This window comes from Pocillopora damicornis, chromosome 10 (genome assembly GCF_964200805.1).
Source record: "Pocillopora damicornis chromosome 10, jaPocDami1.2, whole genome shotgun sequence".
In the NCBI taxonomy this organism is placed as follows: domain Eukaryota; kingdom Metazoa; phylum Cnidaria; class Anthozoa; order Scleractinia; family Pocilloporidae; genus Pocillopora; species Pocillopora damicornis.
The window spans coordinates 19,534,237-19,552,062 of NC_142679.1; the positions used below are offsets into that span (position 1 = coordinate 19,534,237).

The 17,826-nt window shown below is 36.6% G+C and overlaps 2 protein-coding genes across 2 annotated transcripts in view; one reads left to right on the top strand and one right to left on the bottom strand.

The window, feature by feature from the left end:
* The window catches only part of LOC113669106 (uncharacterized), a 388,759-nt gene that overhangs the window by 92,611 nt on the left and 278,322 nt on the right, over nucleotides 1-17,826 (bottom strand). Inside the window, exons 29-36 of the mRNA XM_089185219.1 lie at nucleotides 16,704-16,727; nucleotides 15,530-15,619; nucleotides 14,937-15,026; nucleotides 14,287-14,376; nucleotides 13,495-13,575; nucleotides 8,483-8,572; nucleotides 7,852-7,941; nucleotides 7,460-7,540 (exon numbers count right to left, since the gene is read on the bottom strand). Coding sequence (XP_089041345.1) covers nucleotides 7,460-7,540; nucleotides 7,852-7,941; nucleotides 8,483-8,572; nucleotides 13,495-13,575; nucleotides 14,287-14,376; nucleotides 14,937-15,026; nucleotides 15,530-15,619; nucleotides 16,704-16,727 — 636 coding nt within the window. The remainder of the gene's footprint in view (nucleotides 1-7,459; nucleotides 7,541-7,851; nucleotides 7,942-8,482; nucleotides 8,573-13,494; nucleotides 13,576-14,286; nucleotides 14,377-14,936; nucleotides 15,027-15,529; nucleotides 15,620-16,703; nucleotides 16,728-17,826) is intronic.
* Nucleotides 10,747-12,219, top strand: LOC149039288 (uncharacterized). Its single transcript, XM_089185237.1, has one exon. The coding sequence runs from the start codon at nucleotides 10,747-10,749 to the stop codon at nucleotides 11,848-11,850; it is 1,104 nt and encodes a 367-aa protein (XP_089041363.1). The 3' UTR covers nucleotides 11,851-12,219.

Sequence of the window (17,826 nt, forward strand, 5' to 3'; positions counted from 1 at the left end):
ATTTTACTGCAATTTTTAATTATTTTAGAAGACAAACTTGAAATAGGTAACCTCTTTTGCTTCCTTTTTACTTTTCATTAAAATTTGAATTGTGAATAAACAGTTATGTTATGTTAAGACTAACGGTTGAAATTCGTCAATTTTTACGACTAACAGCAAAATGTTTTTGCTATATTACGGTTAACAGTTAGCCCCATTGAGACCCTCCTACATGTATTACAGTTCACTGACATGCATTAGTACTACATGCACTATTGAAGCAGCAATATGGTAAAGCTAATAACCTCTGGTAGCGCGATGTGGTCATCGTAACTCTGAGGTGGCTTACACAAAGGCTCCTCAACGTTCGACACACAAACTCAATTTACAAACTTCATGTGTACACCTTGTTCTGAATTAGAGCACAATTTGACGCTTGCGGGGCCTTAACACATCAAGGTTGTAAATGGATACGATTAAAAATGGCTAAGCACTCTGATAAAATGCTAGAGTTGTATCCAAGATTCACGACAGTACCGCGCACTTGATGCACGTGTAAATCCCGAGGACTGCAAGCGCGCACCACGAAACTACACATAACATGAAACAGTACCTGTAATTTTGCATATGTACCAAAATTTGAAAGTTTCTAAGACCAGGATGAGCTTATCCTAAGAAGCTAGTTATTTTTTAACACGTGCTAAAAAGAAGTTCACTTTTGGCGGGTATTTTGTTTCTTTTCTTCTACAATATTTTTTTCTAGTGCAATGTGAGGTTGTCTCCTTTCTACATGACGGCTGATTGCTGGATTGCTAGGATTTACCACTCGTGAAAACAGTCTCCATCTAAGTGCTGGGTGCCAATGAAGTAATGTAATTTATAACTTAGGCCTCTAATGAGCATTGCAATTGTTAATAATTAATGCAGAAAAAGACTGCACGTGCAGGAGTTCCGTAGAAAAAGATACTTCGATAAAGAAGTGGGAGTGTTTAATAGCATTCTACTAAAATTGTTTTTTCTCTAAATGTGCATTATTTATTCACCTTCCATCTTCACTTTCTCAAGTTCCTGGCGTAGTCTAGTTGCTGTTTCAATGATGGAAGGTGAACTACCTGAGAGAAGAACTAAACAACAAAAAGGTTTAAAGAATTTTTAAACACCATTCTTGGTTGGTAACATTATATAAGAGGGGTTATATTAAATATGGAGTAAATACATATTATTCAACGCTTCAACATGTAATGAGCTGCGCAGATGTTTTGCAAGTTGCATGCAGGGCTGAGGTATTTGAGAGATAATAATAGGAACCCTTTATAACAAACTCAGAGAAAGTGTTTCACCTATCAGCTTGTCACTTAAAAAATCAAGCCTGAAATACTAGTGTAACCATTTCCTTGCATCCCTTTCCATATTTCTTTTGCCCTGTTCAACGCAGCCAATACGCATGTTTCACTCACCTTCCTTTCTTTGTTCAAGTTGTTCTAGTTCATCTTCAAGATCAGCAATAAAGAGTTCAGGGGGAGGCAAAGTACCTGAAAGGAAAGGTAAACAGAGAGATACACTGTATTTAGCATTCAGTGCCTTACCTCGCATAAATGGTTAAAAACAGGCATTTAACAAACACTTCACACTGTACTAGGCTCATGTGAACCGCTGAAAGTATTAGATAACTATCTCACTTAATAATTATAAAGGAAGAGGGATCATCTTTACTAAGGAATAGTTTCCCATGAAAATGTATAATTTGAATAAGGAGTGGAAGCATTCATCAATAGTAATAAAATCAGATAACAGGTTCTTTTAAATAAGGATTAATTTCCCTTGAAAAGTGATGATTCGATACAAGGGCAAAAGCCTTTAATAGCATTCTTGGATTTATTTCTCTCTGATAATGAATCAATAAACATTTTATATTCACCTTCCATTCTGAGCCTCTGAAGCTCCATGCGCAATTCAGCTAGTTTTTTCTCAAGATCAAGGACAGGAAAACTACCTGAGAGCAAAGGTACACAGAAATATATTTGGCACTAAGTGCCTCACCTGATATAAAAAGTTAAAGCATGATAACAATGATGCACGTTTTCCATTATATCATTGTCAAATAACCTATCTATAAGTAATATTTCATTATCACATGCCACAGCTAATTTAATACTTCCTTTAACTGAAGTTGTGGATTAAGAGACAAAACTGAATCGAAAATATTTTCCTTAACAAAACTAAAGTACTGAATAACAGCTGAGAACATTCCACAGTATTCTTGGATGAAAGTAAGGTCAGAAAAAAGGCTAATATCTCAGATAGGGAACAATTTCTCTTAAAGTGTCTCCTGAAAAAAATAGGAATTCATTTCATGGCATTGAGCTATTTACATGACTAAAATATTTGAAAAATATAAAAAGCAAACATTTTTGACATTAGGTCATCATCACCCTGATGATGACCTGGTTTCGAGAATGTTTGGTTTTTACCTATTCAATATTTTAGCTTATTTTTTAAACCTAAGCAAACTTTATGGACAGTTATTAGCATTCTTGTACCAGTTTCTCTCAAAAAGTGACAATATATTAATTTTTCTATTCACCTTTCATTCTCGGCATCCCAAACCCCTCAAATACTTGCTTTAGCTTTTCCTTAAGAGAAGTGGTGGGGAGAGAATGGAGAGAACCTGGGGGCAAAGGTATACAGAGCTTTTCAAAATTCAGTGTCTGACTTTAAACATAAAAGATAACAACAGATATACTTGTGCAAACAGCAAATTATTGTCATGTTAAAGTAAAACAGTGTTAGTTCTTCATTATAATTCCACGATCATCGTTGAAAACAACTATTGTGTATTTTTACCACATGCCGACTCAATACCATCCTTAGCAAAAGTAGAGAGTGAAACAATGCCAAATTTGGATTAGTATACAGTTTACTCTCGCCCTGCGTACCCCTCACTATTACAGACACCTCGCCACTACAAACAAGAGCCAGCCCCTGGGGAAAGCATGAAGAAACGAAATAAATTCCCTTTAAAACGGACTCTTCCTTTTAGCGAAATGTAGACACTTTCAAGCCCCTCAGCACGAAGTTTCACTTGTTTTTTTCTCTTGCTATAACAGACACTTAATGCTTCATTCAAAATCCTAACTAACATACTATAAAGCGACATTATGAAAAAGGAGAAAAAAGAAACCATTCTTCAACAGGGTGTGAACATGAGAATTTCCTGCTTGCGGCCTGATCTCTTTCCCGTTTGTGAGGCCACGTTGGAAACTTAATTTCATATGTTAAGAAACAAAACAATTTCCTATCTCTCACACCCCGTTATAACAGACTTTTCGCTATTTCAGACATTTAATCTCCCCGCGAGGGTGTCCATAGCAAGGGGAGTCAACCCTCAGGGGTAGGGTACAAAGTGCAATTCATGGTGTTACTTTTAATAGCGACACGATAACAAGTCAAACCAACATGTGATTAACTGATTGTATATGATGTACAAAATCTATCTAAACTCCATAATTGTCAGTTTTTTAAGGCATAATTTAAGATCAACACCGATAAAACTTTTTTTAACATTATACACTATTTCACCATCCTCAGCCTCTACCATCTTAATGTTCCCTTCTGGCAAAACACAGAGTGAGGGAAAACTAAATTGGGTGAAATTTCCTTCAAAAAAACAAATATTTTGAATGAGAACTAAATGTATTTAAAAGCATTCTTGGTTTAATTTTACCACAAAATTTAATTTAACAGCACATTTTTATTCACCTTTCATTATTAGAAGTTTCTTACGTAGCTCTTCCAGTTCTTCTTCAGGATCAAAGGTGGAATATCCAGGAAGAGGCAACATGCCTATAAACAAAGGTATGCAGAGAGATATTACCATTTCTACTAATTAATAGTTGGGAAAAGGCATACTAACTTGCATTTAAAGATACTAGTAGGTAGATGTACACTGTAGATTACCTTCATTTAAAAACAAAAGCTTTAAAACCAAAAAAAAAACGTGTAAAAATAAGAAACATTTTCTTTCATAGCCCCTCCAATGAAAATCTTGCAAAAATCTGTAAAGAATTTTAAAGAAAAATTTTTTCAGTAATCCATTTTTACGACTGACAGTTGAAATTTGTCGATTTTTATGCCTAACGGCTAATTTTTTTTTTGCCATTTTAAGGTTAATGGTTAACTACATTGAGACCCTCCTACATGCTCCTCCTCCTGTACTAAGGTTGACTGACTAAGCAATTATATACATATATATGCGTGTGTGTGTGTGTGTCTGTGTGTGTTTTGTTAACCAATCACGAGGTCAAGATGGCTGAATATTGGCCGTGTTATTTTTCTTGTATTTTTATGGACCAAGACGAACTCGAGGTCCATAAAAACACAAAAAGATTTCGCCTTATTAAGAATCAAGAATGATTTGTCTATTTCAGTAGCACGGAAAGAAAGCCAACTGTGTTTGTAACACAATAACCCACGCGAGTCATTCATGATGTCTTTGTTTTGACAGTCTTCTGTCCCTTTTTTCCACTTCCATCACCGAGATTTGTAAGTCGCCTTAGCGCAGTGTTTTTCTTGTCTGGGATCTAAGCGGGAAATCCCAAGGGGGAAGCTAAGATAGTCAATCCCAACACAGGATTCTCTTCATATTACCCACAGGTATGGCTAGCGATAGTATATGGTGAAGTTAATAACGTCAGGTGGCTCATGTAATTATTGTAACTCTAAAGTAGCTTCCACAAAGGCTCTTCAACGTTCAATTAAGAAAATCCAAGTTACAAACTGCATGTGAACACTGTGTTCTGGCTTTGACCCGTATATTAAAGTTTACAGTGCCTTAACAAACTGAAGGGTGTAAATGGATACAATTAAAAACGCCTTGGCAATCTGATAAAATGCCGGAGTAGTATCCACTACAATACCGCGCACTTGACACTTGTGCAGAGCTAAACCAATGCACGCACGCACCATGCAAACTGTGTATAACATGAAACAATACATGTAATTTTGCATATTTAGCAAAATTGAAAGTTTCCAGGACCAGAATGAGCTTATCCTAAGAAGCCAGATATTTTTTTAACATCTACCACGAAGAAATTCACTTTTCACTGGTATTTTGCTCCTTTTCTTCTACAACTTTTATTTTCTAGTGCAATGGGAGGTTTTCTCCTCATGGGCTGGGTTGCCAGGATTTACAACCCGTGAAAACAGTCTCCGTCTAAGTGCTGGGTGCCAATGGAGGAACATAACTGATGTATAAGGCCTCCAATGAGCATAGCAATTGTTAATAATTACTGCAGTAGAAGGCTGCATATGCAGGAGTTCCTTGGAAAAAATGTTACAGTACCGCTTGCGTATATGTTAACTGCGCAGACGAATTACGTACGCTCAGACTCAGGGTAGTCAGACGCGCATATACGATTGTTGTGCGCGCACGGTCGAAAAAATGCGCGACTCATGTGCCTTTGTTATTCAGGGCTATAAATTTCCTTTGTGTTTCATCGTTGTGTAAAACAAATAAATTTAGGTTTGAAAATGCGACGAGTCGATAACGGAAAACTCACGTTATGAAAAAAGCTATAATGTTACACTAACGCATGTCACATCGGCTCGCGAATTTATCGAAGAACGAGTAGTAGTAGTAGATTTGCTTGATTTGAGTTGTGGATAAATCAGTTGGGAAGGAAAATGTCACTTACATCTAAAAGCATCGAAACACGCGTATAATTAAGCGAGTAACGAAGCAAATACTCACTAATATTGCTTCCCAATTTCTTCATTGCAATTAGCGTTCCCTTGAATGATTACGCAGCAGGATATGAACTATTTGGTGTTCGCATCGCTGGTGATGATTTCCTCGAAACTTCGAACTTACCTCGATCACCTTCGATGAGGATCAGAAGCAATACCATTTAAGATTGTGAATGATGTTTCATTTTATTCATTGCAATCGGCGCTCGCTTCAGCGTTTACGCATAGAAATGTAAACAGTTTCATTTCGCATCGCACGTGATGATTTGTTTGGTTGCGGAGCGCAATATATTACAACAATGAAAGGTCAAGTTATAGTAAATTGCAATTACAAAGACGAAGATTCGAAGATAATAACATAAAATACTGGTCTACTCCTGCTGAAAGCCCGGACATAAATCCTTTAAAGCTTCCCTGACACGAACTGAAAATATTCGCTTGCGTCGCGTTGTCAAGCCAACTAACAAGGACAAACTTGTCGCGGGCATCTATCGGTTCAGGGACTCTGGGACTGCTGCCGAGTGCTGTAAATACATTAGCCACCTCCGAAAAGTTACTTCTACCGTAGTCCAACGCAAAGGATGAGCCTGGTAACAGCTTCCTTTGATGAAAAAACGGCTCCTTTAGGAGCCACCAATTTTCCAAAAGTCCTGAATTACTGTGTTGACTGACATAAGTATCGCCGTATTGATGTTTTGTCCAATTGCACGCGTCTGCGAGTCTTATACAAACTTGAACTAAATGTATCCTGCATTTAATTTTTCCCTTCCCTTTTATGAGCAATTTGGTGAACATCACTCGATGATTTTACAAATTTTAAAACGAGAAGCAAATCCGGTTTCCGATAAAAATATGCATATGGGTAAGAACAAGGCGTAGTCGTGACAGGTAACCATACTGTAACACAACACCATTAAAATAAGCTAGTAGAACTTATAAGTTTTTGTATAAATGGCGCGATGAATAAACCAGTTTTCGAGAATAGCATGTTCACCGATGATAAAGCTATGAAATAAACGTTCACGCGTGGGTTTGCATTAAGAATGCGACAACTGGTTACCGAGAACGAATTCTCAAGGCCGTTGTAACGGATGCTTTTTTTATACGAAGTGACAAATTTTGATTAAAGAATTCCGTTGGAAAATGATAAATTATTCATATATTCAGATTACGAAGTCCCAGCAGTTTGTAACAGCATATCGGGAAGGTCGGTTAGAACGGTGATTGAAACGAACAAGTTTTCTTGTCGTTGGTAGCAGTGTAGTATTTTAGTCCTGTTACATTGTAGCCAAAAAAAGCATGCAATTGCGAATTTAAAAAAATGTGCATGTCAAAAAATCGCACGTGCGCGCATAAGCTTGATACGTCTGCCTCTTTAGAATATATGAGGTAATCTTTTGTTTTTCTATTCTATTATTTCTATTTTCTATTTTTTTCTATTCGTTTTTCTATTTAGCCTATTCTTTAAAACGGTAAACCGCCAACAATAGAAAAACAAAAGGATTACCTCATATATACTAACAAGGCAGACGTATCAAGCTTATGCGCGCGTGTGCAATTTTTTGACGCGCACACTTTTTTAAATTCGCATTTGCATGCGATTTTTGGCGCGTTTTATTCGCGTTTTTTGGTTAATGTATACACGAGCGGTAATGTAATTCTACAAGGAACTGGAAATATTTTAATAGCATTCTACTACAATTATTTTTTCTCTAAATGTGCATTATTTATTCACCTTCGATCCGCCATTTCTGAAATTTCTTGAGTAGTTCGTCTATTTCTACTTCAATGGTGGAAATAGTGGGGGGTAAACTACCTGAGAGAAGGTAGCAAAATGGTTTAAAGCATTTCACAGCATTCTTGGTTGATAGCATTATATAAGAGGAGGGGTTAGTTCAATCCATGTTTTAACATGTAATGAGTGGTGGAGATGTTTTGCAAGTTGCATGCAGGACTTAGATATTTGAGGGAAGATAATATAATTAGGAGTCCTATATGACAAACTAAAACCTTTCAGCTTGTTACTTAGAAAAACAAGCCTAAAATACTAGTGCAACCATTTCCTTGCATCACTTTCCATATTTCTTTTGCCCTGTTCAACGGAGCCAATACACATGTTTTACTCACCTTTAGCTCTTTGTCGCTCAAGTTCTGTGAGTAGTTTTTTTAGTTTTTCTTCAAGATCAGCAGTTAAGAGTGCAGGGGAGAGAAAAGTACCTGAAAGGAAAGGTAAACAGAAGGATACACTGTATTTAGCATTCAGTGCCTTACTTCACATAAATGATTAAAAACAGGCATTTAACTAGCTCTGTACATTGTGTTGGGGTCATGTGATAGCACAGTTATAGGGTCAGTTTTCTGATTAATCTCCTATGGTCATTGTTGAAATCAACCATTTAGAAAAATTGTCTCATCATAATAAGCCACAGCCAACTTAATACTCCCTTTCACCACAGCACAGAATTAGCAAAAACTAAATTAAGAAAAATTTCATATAAAAGCTAACACTTTACATAATAGCCAAAAGTATAAAGGAAGAGGGATCATCTTTACTTGGGAATAGTTTCCCTTGAAAATAAATGAATTGAATAAAGAGTGGAAGTATTCATCAATAGTAATAAAATCAGACTACAGGTTCTTTTAAATAACGAATAATTTCCCTTGAAAAATGATATTTTGATACAGGGGTGAAAGCCTTTAATAGCAAGCTTGTATTTATTTCTCTCTGATAATGAATCAATAAACATTTTATATTCACCTTCCATTCTGAACCTCTGAAGCTCATCGCTTAGTTCAGCTAGTAATACCTCAAGATAACATGTCGAAAATTTAAGGACAGGAAAACTTCCTGAGAGCAAAGGTACACAGAAATATATTTAGCACTTAGTGCCTCACCTGATATAAAAATTTAAAGCATAATAACATCTGTATAGGTCAAGGGAGAGAACAACGAAATAAGCTAACTTTAATTATTTCTTCATTATCGCATGCCACGGTTAATTCAATACTACCTTTGACTGAAATTATGGATTTAGAGGCAAACCTGAATTGAAAATATGTTCCTAACCAATTCGTAGTTGCTGAATAATAGCTGAGAACATTTAACAGTATTTATGGATGAAAGTAAAGACAGAAAAAGGTTAATATCTCAGGTAGGGAATAATTTGTTTTAAAAGTATTTACTGGAAAAAAATCAAAACATTTAATGCCATTGGGCTATTTACATGGCTAGAATATTTAATCTTCCTAGTGATGTTTACCTAGTGTTGATAATGTTTGATTTTTTACTTTTTCAAAAGTAAAAGTAGATTACCTTTATTTGAACAAAAATGCTCTAAAACCGAAAAACATCTGTTGAGAATAACTGAAAAACTGTTCAGTCTACATGTTTAAAATGTTTTGTAAATATCATCTTTAGCATGTCATCTTCAAATTCCTTTAACTAGTCGATCCGAGAGGGGTTCTTGGTAGACTTAAAGTCGTATGTGTCTTAAGAGCATGTGGTCGTATCAGGGTTGAAGAAGAAGTAAGCTTTCCAGTGCATTCTGCGTAGAAACTACTCGATTTTTTCGACGAGGCGTTGTGAGAAATCGTTCTGCGATGGTTGTATATTCCTCTACCATCACGAAACAACTTCTTACGACGCCTCGTCGAAAAAACCTCGGCAAATTTTCTGTTATCTGTTTCTCTGGGTGTGGCGTTTGAAATGAAAAGTCTGATGTTGACGTTTCGAAGTTGGGAAAGGAGGAAGGCTTCCTACTAGCTCGCATGTTTCAGCACCGTCGTAGCTGCCCATTGGGACGTCAAATGCTGTATCGACCTTCTTTTACCAAGGTTGCTGTTTGTGCATAAGGATCGAATGTTTTGCATGTGTTACATGATGTTTCTTTGTCGTTGGTGACGTCGTAGGTTGAAGCTAAGTCGAGTGCTCTGTTCAGGAGGTCTTGGCTAATGGAGGGATAGAATTCTTCGCTGTCAAAGCAAATAAAACTGTGGTGCTTTTTTGTTTTTAATGGCTTTAAACCACTCGATCACAGATACCGTGTTGCTCTCGTGATTTTATTGATGATTCTGTCGAGGATTGCTTTGCTGATTCTGCCAATCTCGGATTTGGTGGGGCTGATTAGTCGGCAGGTCGGTTTGTTAACGAAGTTCGGTTTGTAGTCCCTCAGAGTTATGAATGATACAGTACCCCTCGCGTATGTGTTAACTGCGAAGACGAATTACATACGCTCAGACGCACGGTAGTCAGGCGCACATATACGACTGTTTTGCGCGCACGTTGGAAAAAAATGTGCAACTCATGTGCCTTTGTTATTCAGTACTATAAGTATCCTTTGCATTACATTGGTGTGTAAAACAAAGAACTTTTAGGTTTGAAAATGAGACGAGTCGACAACGGAAAATTTACTTAATGAAAAATGCTATAATGCTACACTGTCGCATGTCGCATCGCTTCGCGAATTTATGGAATAACGAGTAGTAGCGGAATATTTGCTTGATTTGAGTTGTTAATGAATTAGCTGGGAAGGAAAATGTCACTTACAAAAGGCATCGAAACACGGGTATAATTAAGCGAGTAACGAAGCGAATACTCACTAATATTGCTTCCCAATTTCGGGTAACCCTAAAAGCCGGAACGGCCGAACGGCGGAATGGCGCTACTACCGACTAAGGTGCTCAGTATCACAGCCACCGAAACTTTATGCTCTGCCGAAACTACACAAACCTGGTTTCCCAATGCAACCTATTGTTTCCTTCTGTGGTTCTCCGACATACCAACTGTCCAAGTACCTAACAACAATACTACAACTGCTCACAGACAAATCCAGACGAAAACTACAATCCACCGAGGACTTCATTAACGCCACTAAGACTGTACAGATACCTGACGACTACAAACTAGTGTCATTTGATGTGAAATCGCTTTTTACAAGTATTCCACTTCAACTGGCATTACAATATACTGAGACTGCTATCCTACAATCTACCGACCCTCCACCGTTACCGACAGAGGACATTATGGACTTACTAAACCTTTGCCTGACATCAACTTACTTTCAGTACAACGGCAAACACTACAAACAGTTACACGGCACAGCTAAGGGGTCTCCAGTTTCTGTTGTTGTAGCAGAAATTGTGATGCAGAACATCGAGGAAAGCGCCCTTTCGACTTGCCGACAGACGATACCACTTTGGTTACGCTACGTTGACGATACTTTCACGGCCGTACGACACGACGAAATCGACGCATTCCACCACCACCTTAACGAACAAAACACTGACATACAGTTTACTAGAGAGGTCGAAGAAAATGGTAAACTACCTTTTCTAGACTGCTTGGTAAGCCGTGACGACAATTCACTACGGACAACAGTTAACAGGAAACCGACACATACTGACAGATTACTGGACGAGTCATCCTACAACCCGACATCACACAAAGCCACTACTATCAGGACTCTTACCCGACGAGCGCAATTAGTATGTAATACGACAGACAGCTTATCCGACGAGAACAAGTACCTGAACCGTGTTTTTTCAAAGAACAACTACAACGAAGACTTTATCCAACGTAACACTCACAGACCTACTACTACTACCGAAGCTAACGGCAACGCAACTCATACGACCACAGCCACTATACCATACATAAAGGGCATATCTGAGAACATCTCACGCATCCTACAACCATTCAATATCCGCGTCGCTCACAAACCTATTACCACACTACGTCAGTTACTGACTAACATCAAAGACAGAGACGAACCGAGGAACAGACAAGGAGCAGTATATAAGATCAATTGCTCCGACTGCCACACCTCCTACATCGGTGAGAATGGCAGAAACCTTGCAACTAGACTGACTGAACACAAACGAGCGACGAGGAAAGGCGATGTCAACAATCACATTGCTGAACATCACCGACTTACGAACCACACTATTGACCGGGACTCTGCGCAATGCCTAACCTACAGTACCAACTACTTTCAACGACTGACCCTGGAAAGCTGGTTTACTAACTTGGAACAGACTTCCCTCAACAGGTGTCAACCACTACCGGCACCATACAAACAACTCATCCACGACATTAGCATTACAAACGAACCGAACAGAACGACCTAACTTCACTAACGGTTCCAAACCGACCAATCACGACTGAACTACGCCACTTGAGTCTTACAGCCAATAACATCACGGCAAAACTGACCAATCACTGTACACAAACCGGAGTAAGTACATTCGACTGACAACAACCTTTCACTTGATTCTGATGATGACTGCCGCTTAGATTGTCGAAACGTCAGTCACCACTACCGACAACAGTCCTTCTCAGGACTACACTCACCCGGACGATCAAACTATACTATTGCATGTTACCCCCGGGTTCAAACCATTTACTATACAATAAACAGTTGCAACTTTGACGATCATGTCTAAAAGTACGCACGAGTGACCACGAGTGAAAAAGTGGGAACAAGTTAACCATTAACCAAAAAAAAAATCATAAGAAAAATATTGCAGTCAATTTAATGGGAAATATTAAAGGAAAAAGAACTGTCGCCCTCATTCAATAAAAACCCCGAATAAAAGGAAAAAAGAAAAATACTCCGATGTTCCCGTTTTTCGAATCATTTATTGACGGTGCATGACACGTAATTTTATTGTAAGTTTTTATGACAGCTCATGACAAGATCTAAATTTCCTTGTATTCTGTAATAAGTAAAGTCTAGTTGTCAGCGCTTCGTTCATAGTTTAACCTTTGGGCCGTCGACTGAAGTAACGAAATCGTATCGTTTTGCCGAAATATATAACTTTTGACAATGTTTTAAGGATCTATTTATTATATTAATGTATTAATTATATTAAATATATATATTTTTTATTAGTCATTCAGAAAGCTTAAAATACTTTTTTTTGGTTGTCTAAATCAGCCCTACAGTTCTTTTTCCTACAATTCTTTTTCCTTTAATATTTCCCATAAAATTCACAGTAATAATTTTCTCATCTAATCAATTATTTTTGTTTTAATTTTTTTCAACAACACCATTAAACAAAACCATTAAAGTAAGTTAGTGGAACTTATTAGTTTTTGAATAAATGGCGCGATGAACGAACCGGTTTTTGAGAACAGCATGTTCACCGATGATAAAGCTATGAAATAAACATTTGCGCGTGGGTTTGCATTAAGAATGCGACAACTGGTTACAAACGGACGCCTTAGCCGATTCTTCAACTGCTTCTAATTACGATATACTGAGAGTAAATTTATTTTGAATTGCCAAGCCGTTGTGACGCATGTTTTTTTTTTAACCGAGTGACAAATAGCTATTTTGATAAAATAATTCATTTGGAAAATGATAAATTATTTATATATTCCGATTACGAAGTCGCAGTAGTTTGTAACGGCATATCGGGAAGGTCGGTTAGAACGGTGATTGAAACGAACAAGTTTGCTTGTCGTTGGTAGCCGTATTGTATCTTAGTGCTATTACTTCGTAGTCTATTCTTTAAAACGGTAAACCGCCAACAATAGAAAAACAAAAGGACCACCTCGTATATACCACTGAGGCAGACGTATCAAGCTTATGCGCGCACGTGCGATTTTTTGACGCGCACATTTTTTTTATTCGCAATTGCATGCGTTTTATTTTTCCCTTTTTGGTTAACGTATACGCGAGCGGTAATGTAATTCCACAAGGAACTGGAAGTATTTTAATACCATTCAACTTCGATTATTTTCTCTTTAAATGTGCCTTATTTATTCACCTTCCTTCCACCATTTCCGAAGTTGCTTGAGTAGTTCGCCGAGTTCTACTTCAATAGTGGAAACGAGGGGATGTGAGCGACCTGAGAGAAGAAGTAAACAGCAAAATGGTTTAGAGAATTTAACAGCATTCTTGGTTGAAAGCATTATATAAGAGGAGGGATTTATCTTAAATATGGAGTAGATACACACCATTCCATGTTTTAACATGTAATGACTGGCGCAGATGTTTTGTAAGTTGCATGCAGGGCTTAGATAGTTAAGAGAAGTTATAGAGGATATTAAATGGCCGCTTGGGGATACGAATTTTATCTTCTCGTGCTGAAAGTATTCTCACGATTGAGCGGAGCTCACTCGTGAGAAATACTTTCAGCACGAGAAGATAAAATTCGTATCCCCAAGCGGCCATGTAATGTTCTCTTTATTCTAAAGATACTGATGAAATTCCTACATAAAAGACAACTTTTTTTTATTCATTTTCGAAACAGCAAAGTAGTGCAATTAAAGTGGTCACCTATCGCAAAATGCCTGTCACAGAAATGTTATGAAACTGGGATATAAAGTTATAAAGGAGAAATAAAGACAATAATACTTATATTTTCTGTTCCAAAAAGTCAAAATTCTAATGAAGAAGGGAAAAATTTTATAACAGCAAAAGAACCGGCCTGAGCGGGAAGCTCTCTTGTAATTGGCTAGTCATGTTAGTAACCATGGCGACACCACTATCCTCACAAATAAAAGATAAAAATAGTATCTTCACTGTTCAACGGGGCCAATACAAATGTTTCACTCACCTGTCATTCTGAGTCTGTTAAGTTTTTCACGTAGTCTTTCTAGGTCATCTTCAAGATCAGCAATAAAGAGTTCAGGGGGAAGCAAAATGCCTGAAAGAAAAGGTTAATAGAAGGATACAATGTTTTTAGCATTCAGCACCTTACCTTACAAAAATGGTTAAAAACAGGCATTAGACTCACACTGTACATTGTGTTACAGCCATGTGATAGCACAATTATAGTGTCAGTTTCCTTATTAATTTCCTCTGGTCATTGTTGAAATCAACCATTTAGAAAAATTGTTTCATCATAATAAGCCACAGCCAACTTAATACTCCCTTTCACCACAGCACAGAATTAACAAAAACTAAATTAAGAAAAAATTCATATCAAAGCTAACACTTTACATAATACCTGAAAGTATAGGACAGCAACCTATTAGCTAAAAATTAGCCATAAAGGAAGCAGGGTTATCTTTACTAAGGAAACGTTTCCCTTGAAAATGTATATAATTAGAATGAGAAGTGGAAGCGTTCATCTGTTCAATAGTAATAAAATCAGATAACAGGTTTCCTTGAGAAGTGATAATTCGATACAAGGGTTAAAGCCTTTAATAGCATTCTTGGATTTATTTCTCCCTGATAATGAATCAATAAACATTTTATATCCACCTTTCATTCTGAGCCTCTGAAGCTTCATGATTAGTTCAGCTAGTTTTTTCTCAAGATCAATGGTTGAAAATTGAAGGACAGAAAAACCACCTGAGAGCAAAGGTACACAGAAATATATTTAGCACTAAGTGCCACACCTGATATAAAAAGTAAAGGCATAATAACATCTATTGAGGTCAAGGGAGAGAACAATGAAATAAGCTATCTTTAAGTATTGTTTCATTATCACATGCTGCAGCCAATTCAATTCTATCTTTGACTGAAATTATGGATTTAGTGGTAAAACTGAATTGAAAATATGTTCCTTAACTAAATTAAGTTACTGAATAAAAGCTGAGAGCATTTAGCAGTATTCTTGGATGAAAACAAAGACAGGAAAAGGTTAATATCTCAGATGAGGAATTATTTCTCTCAGAGGTATTTACTAGAAAAAAAAGGTGAAAATATTTAAAGGCATTGAGCTATTTACATGGCTAAAATGTTAAAAAAGTAATAAAAACCAAACATTTTGAACACTAGGTCATCATCACCCTGATACATTCTTGGATCAGTTTCTCCCTAAAAATGATAAGAAATGAATTTTTTCTATTCACCTTCCACTCTAAGCATCTTAAGGTTCACACATATGCTCCCCAGCTTTTCTTCAAGATCAATGGTGGAGAGAAGAGGGGGAGATGAAGAACCTGGGAGCAAAGGTATATAAATCTTTTCAAAATTCAGTCTCTTACTTTACATAGAAAAGATAACAACAGGTACACCTGTGCAAACAGCAAATTATAGTCATGTTAAAGTAAAATAGTCTTAGTTCTCCATTATAACTCCAATGATCATTGTTGAAAACAACTATTATGTATTTTTACTGCATGCCAACTCAATACCATCTTCAGCTAAAGTAGAGAATGAAACAATGCCAAATTTGGATTAATCTACAGTTGACTCTAGCCCTGTGGTCACCACACTATTACAGACACCTTGCCACTGTAGACAAGAGCCAGTCCCTAGAGAAACACATACAGAAATGACTGAAATAAATTCCCTCTATAACAGACTCTTGCTATTGCAATAATACAGACTCTTTCCTGTCACCCAGTATGACTTTTCACTTGTTTTTTCTCTAGCTATAGTAGACACTTATTTACTCTGTCCAAAATCATGACTATCTGGCATGACCGACATTATGAAGAAGGGAAATAAAGAAACCATTCTTCAATTGGGTGTGAACATATGAAATTTTCTGCTTACAGCCAGATCTTTTTCTGGTTTGTGGAAACTTTATTTCATATGTTAAGAAACAAAACAAATGTTTATTTCTCTTGTACCCCATTATTACAAACTTTTTGCTATTACAGACACTAAATCTCCCCCCAAGGGTGTCCACAGCAATGGGATTCAACCTTAAGGGGAAAAGTACAAAGAACAATTCATGGTGTTACTTTTAATAGCAAAATGATAACAGGTGAAACCAACATGCCATTAACTGATTGTATTTGATGTACAAAATCTATCTAAACCACATCACAGTCAGTTTTTAAAGGCATAATTTAAGATCAACACTGAAAAAACTAAGTTTATCATTAAACACTGTTTCACTAACCTAGCTTCTACCATTTTAATATTCTCTTCTAGCAAAACACAGAGTGACAAAAAACTACATTGGGTGTAATTTTCTTTCAAAAAAATTATTTTGAATGAGAACTACATGTGTTTAAAACCATTCTTGGTTTAGTTTTACCATCAAAGTCAATTTAACACTATTTTTTCATTCACCTTTCATAATTTGAAGTTTCATACCTAGCTCTTCTAGTTCTTCTTCAGGATCAGAGGTGTAAGATCCATGAAGAGGCAGCATCCCTAAAAACAAAGTTATACTGAGAAATTAGTATTTCTATGGATAAATAGTTAAAAACAGGCATACCAACTTGTAGCTAAGGATAGATTTAAAAAAGCTGTTGAAAACATCTATTTGAAATACACACATACAGTACAATTATTGTTTTAATTCCACAAACCAACTCAAATTCCCTTTAACATAAGTAGAAAATGAGGCACAATCATATTTGGAATAATTTATATTTATGTATTTTACATTATTTACAGCAATATTAGTATTCAAGGTGTTACTTTCATTTGAGAGATGATAACACGGAAAACCAACAACTCATGTGCCATCTCTATAAAGTGCATGAAATTTTTATCTTAAATAAAAAATTTAGGGAAAACTAAATTGGGTTTTAATTTCTCTCAAATTAATCTTTTTAATGAAGAACTGAGAGTATTTCAAATAATTGTCAGTTTAGTTTTACCCAAAAGACCCTTACAACCTTAACTGTTTAATCCCAAAAGCACACTTCTCTATGCTTGACATGATAGCTGAACACACTGAACACATTCACTTTAGAAATTAATTCAAACTGAGCTTCCTGATCACCTTCCCTTCTCTGTGCTTTTCCTATAAGTTCTTTTCCATGACCAGTGGTGGGTATTACAGTGAGGGGTGAGAACAAAAAGTACAGGGTAAGATTAGCATTCACAGCCTCTCTTCTTCTTCAGCTGTGCTGTAAGTTCTTCCCCATAAGTTGTACTCTTAGAATATTACTAATGCCACATTACTGCATTGAGATCATTCTTCAAAGCTTGGTCAAATAATAAATTGTTATTACTGTTCACAACAACTTAATGTCTTTTAATTTTGTTTTGACCTTTCAGTTTCTCTGTCTCAACAATCTTTGTCTTCTGTTTCCATTTTTTCAGCTCTTCTTGTTTTTGTGGACTTTCACTGGTTGAACTTATGGAGTGGAATTCAGAAGATGAGGCACCTAAAATCAGATTTAAAAGAAAGCAAATAATGAGGCAACCACTTAATACTGACATTCAAAACCATACAACACAC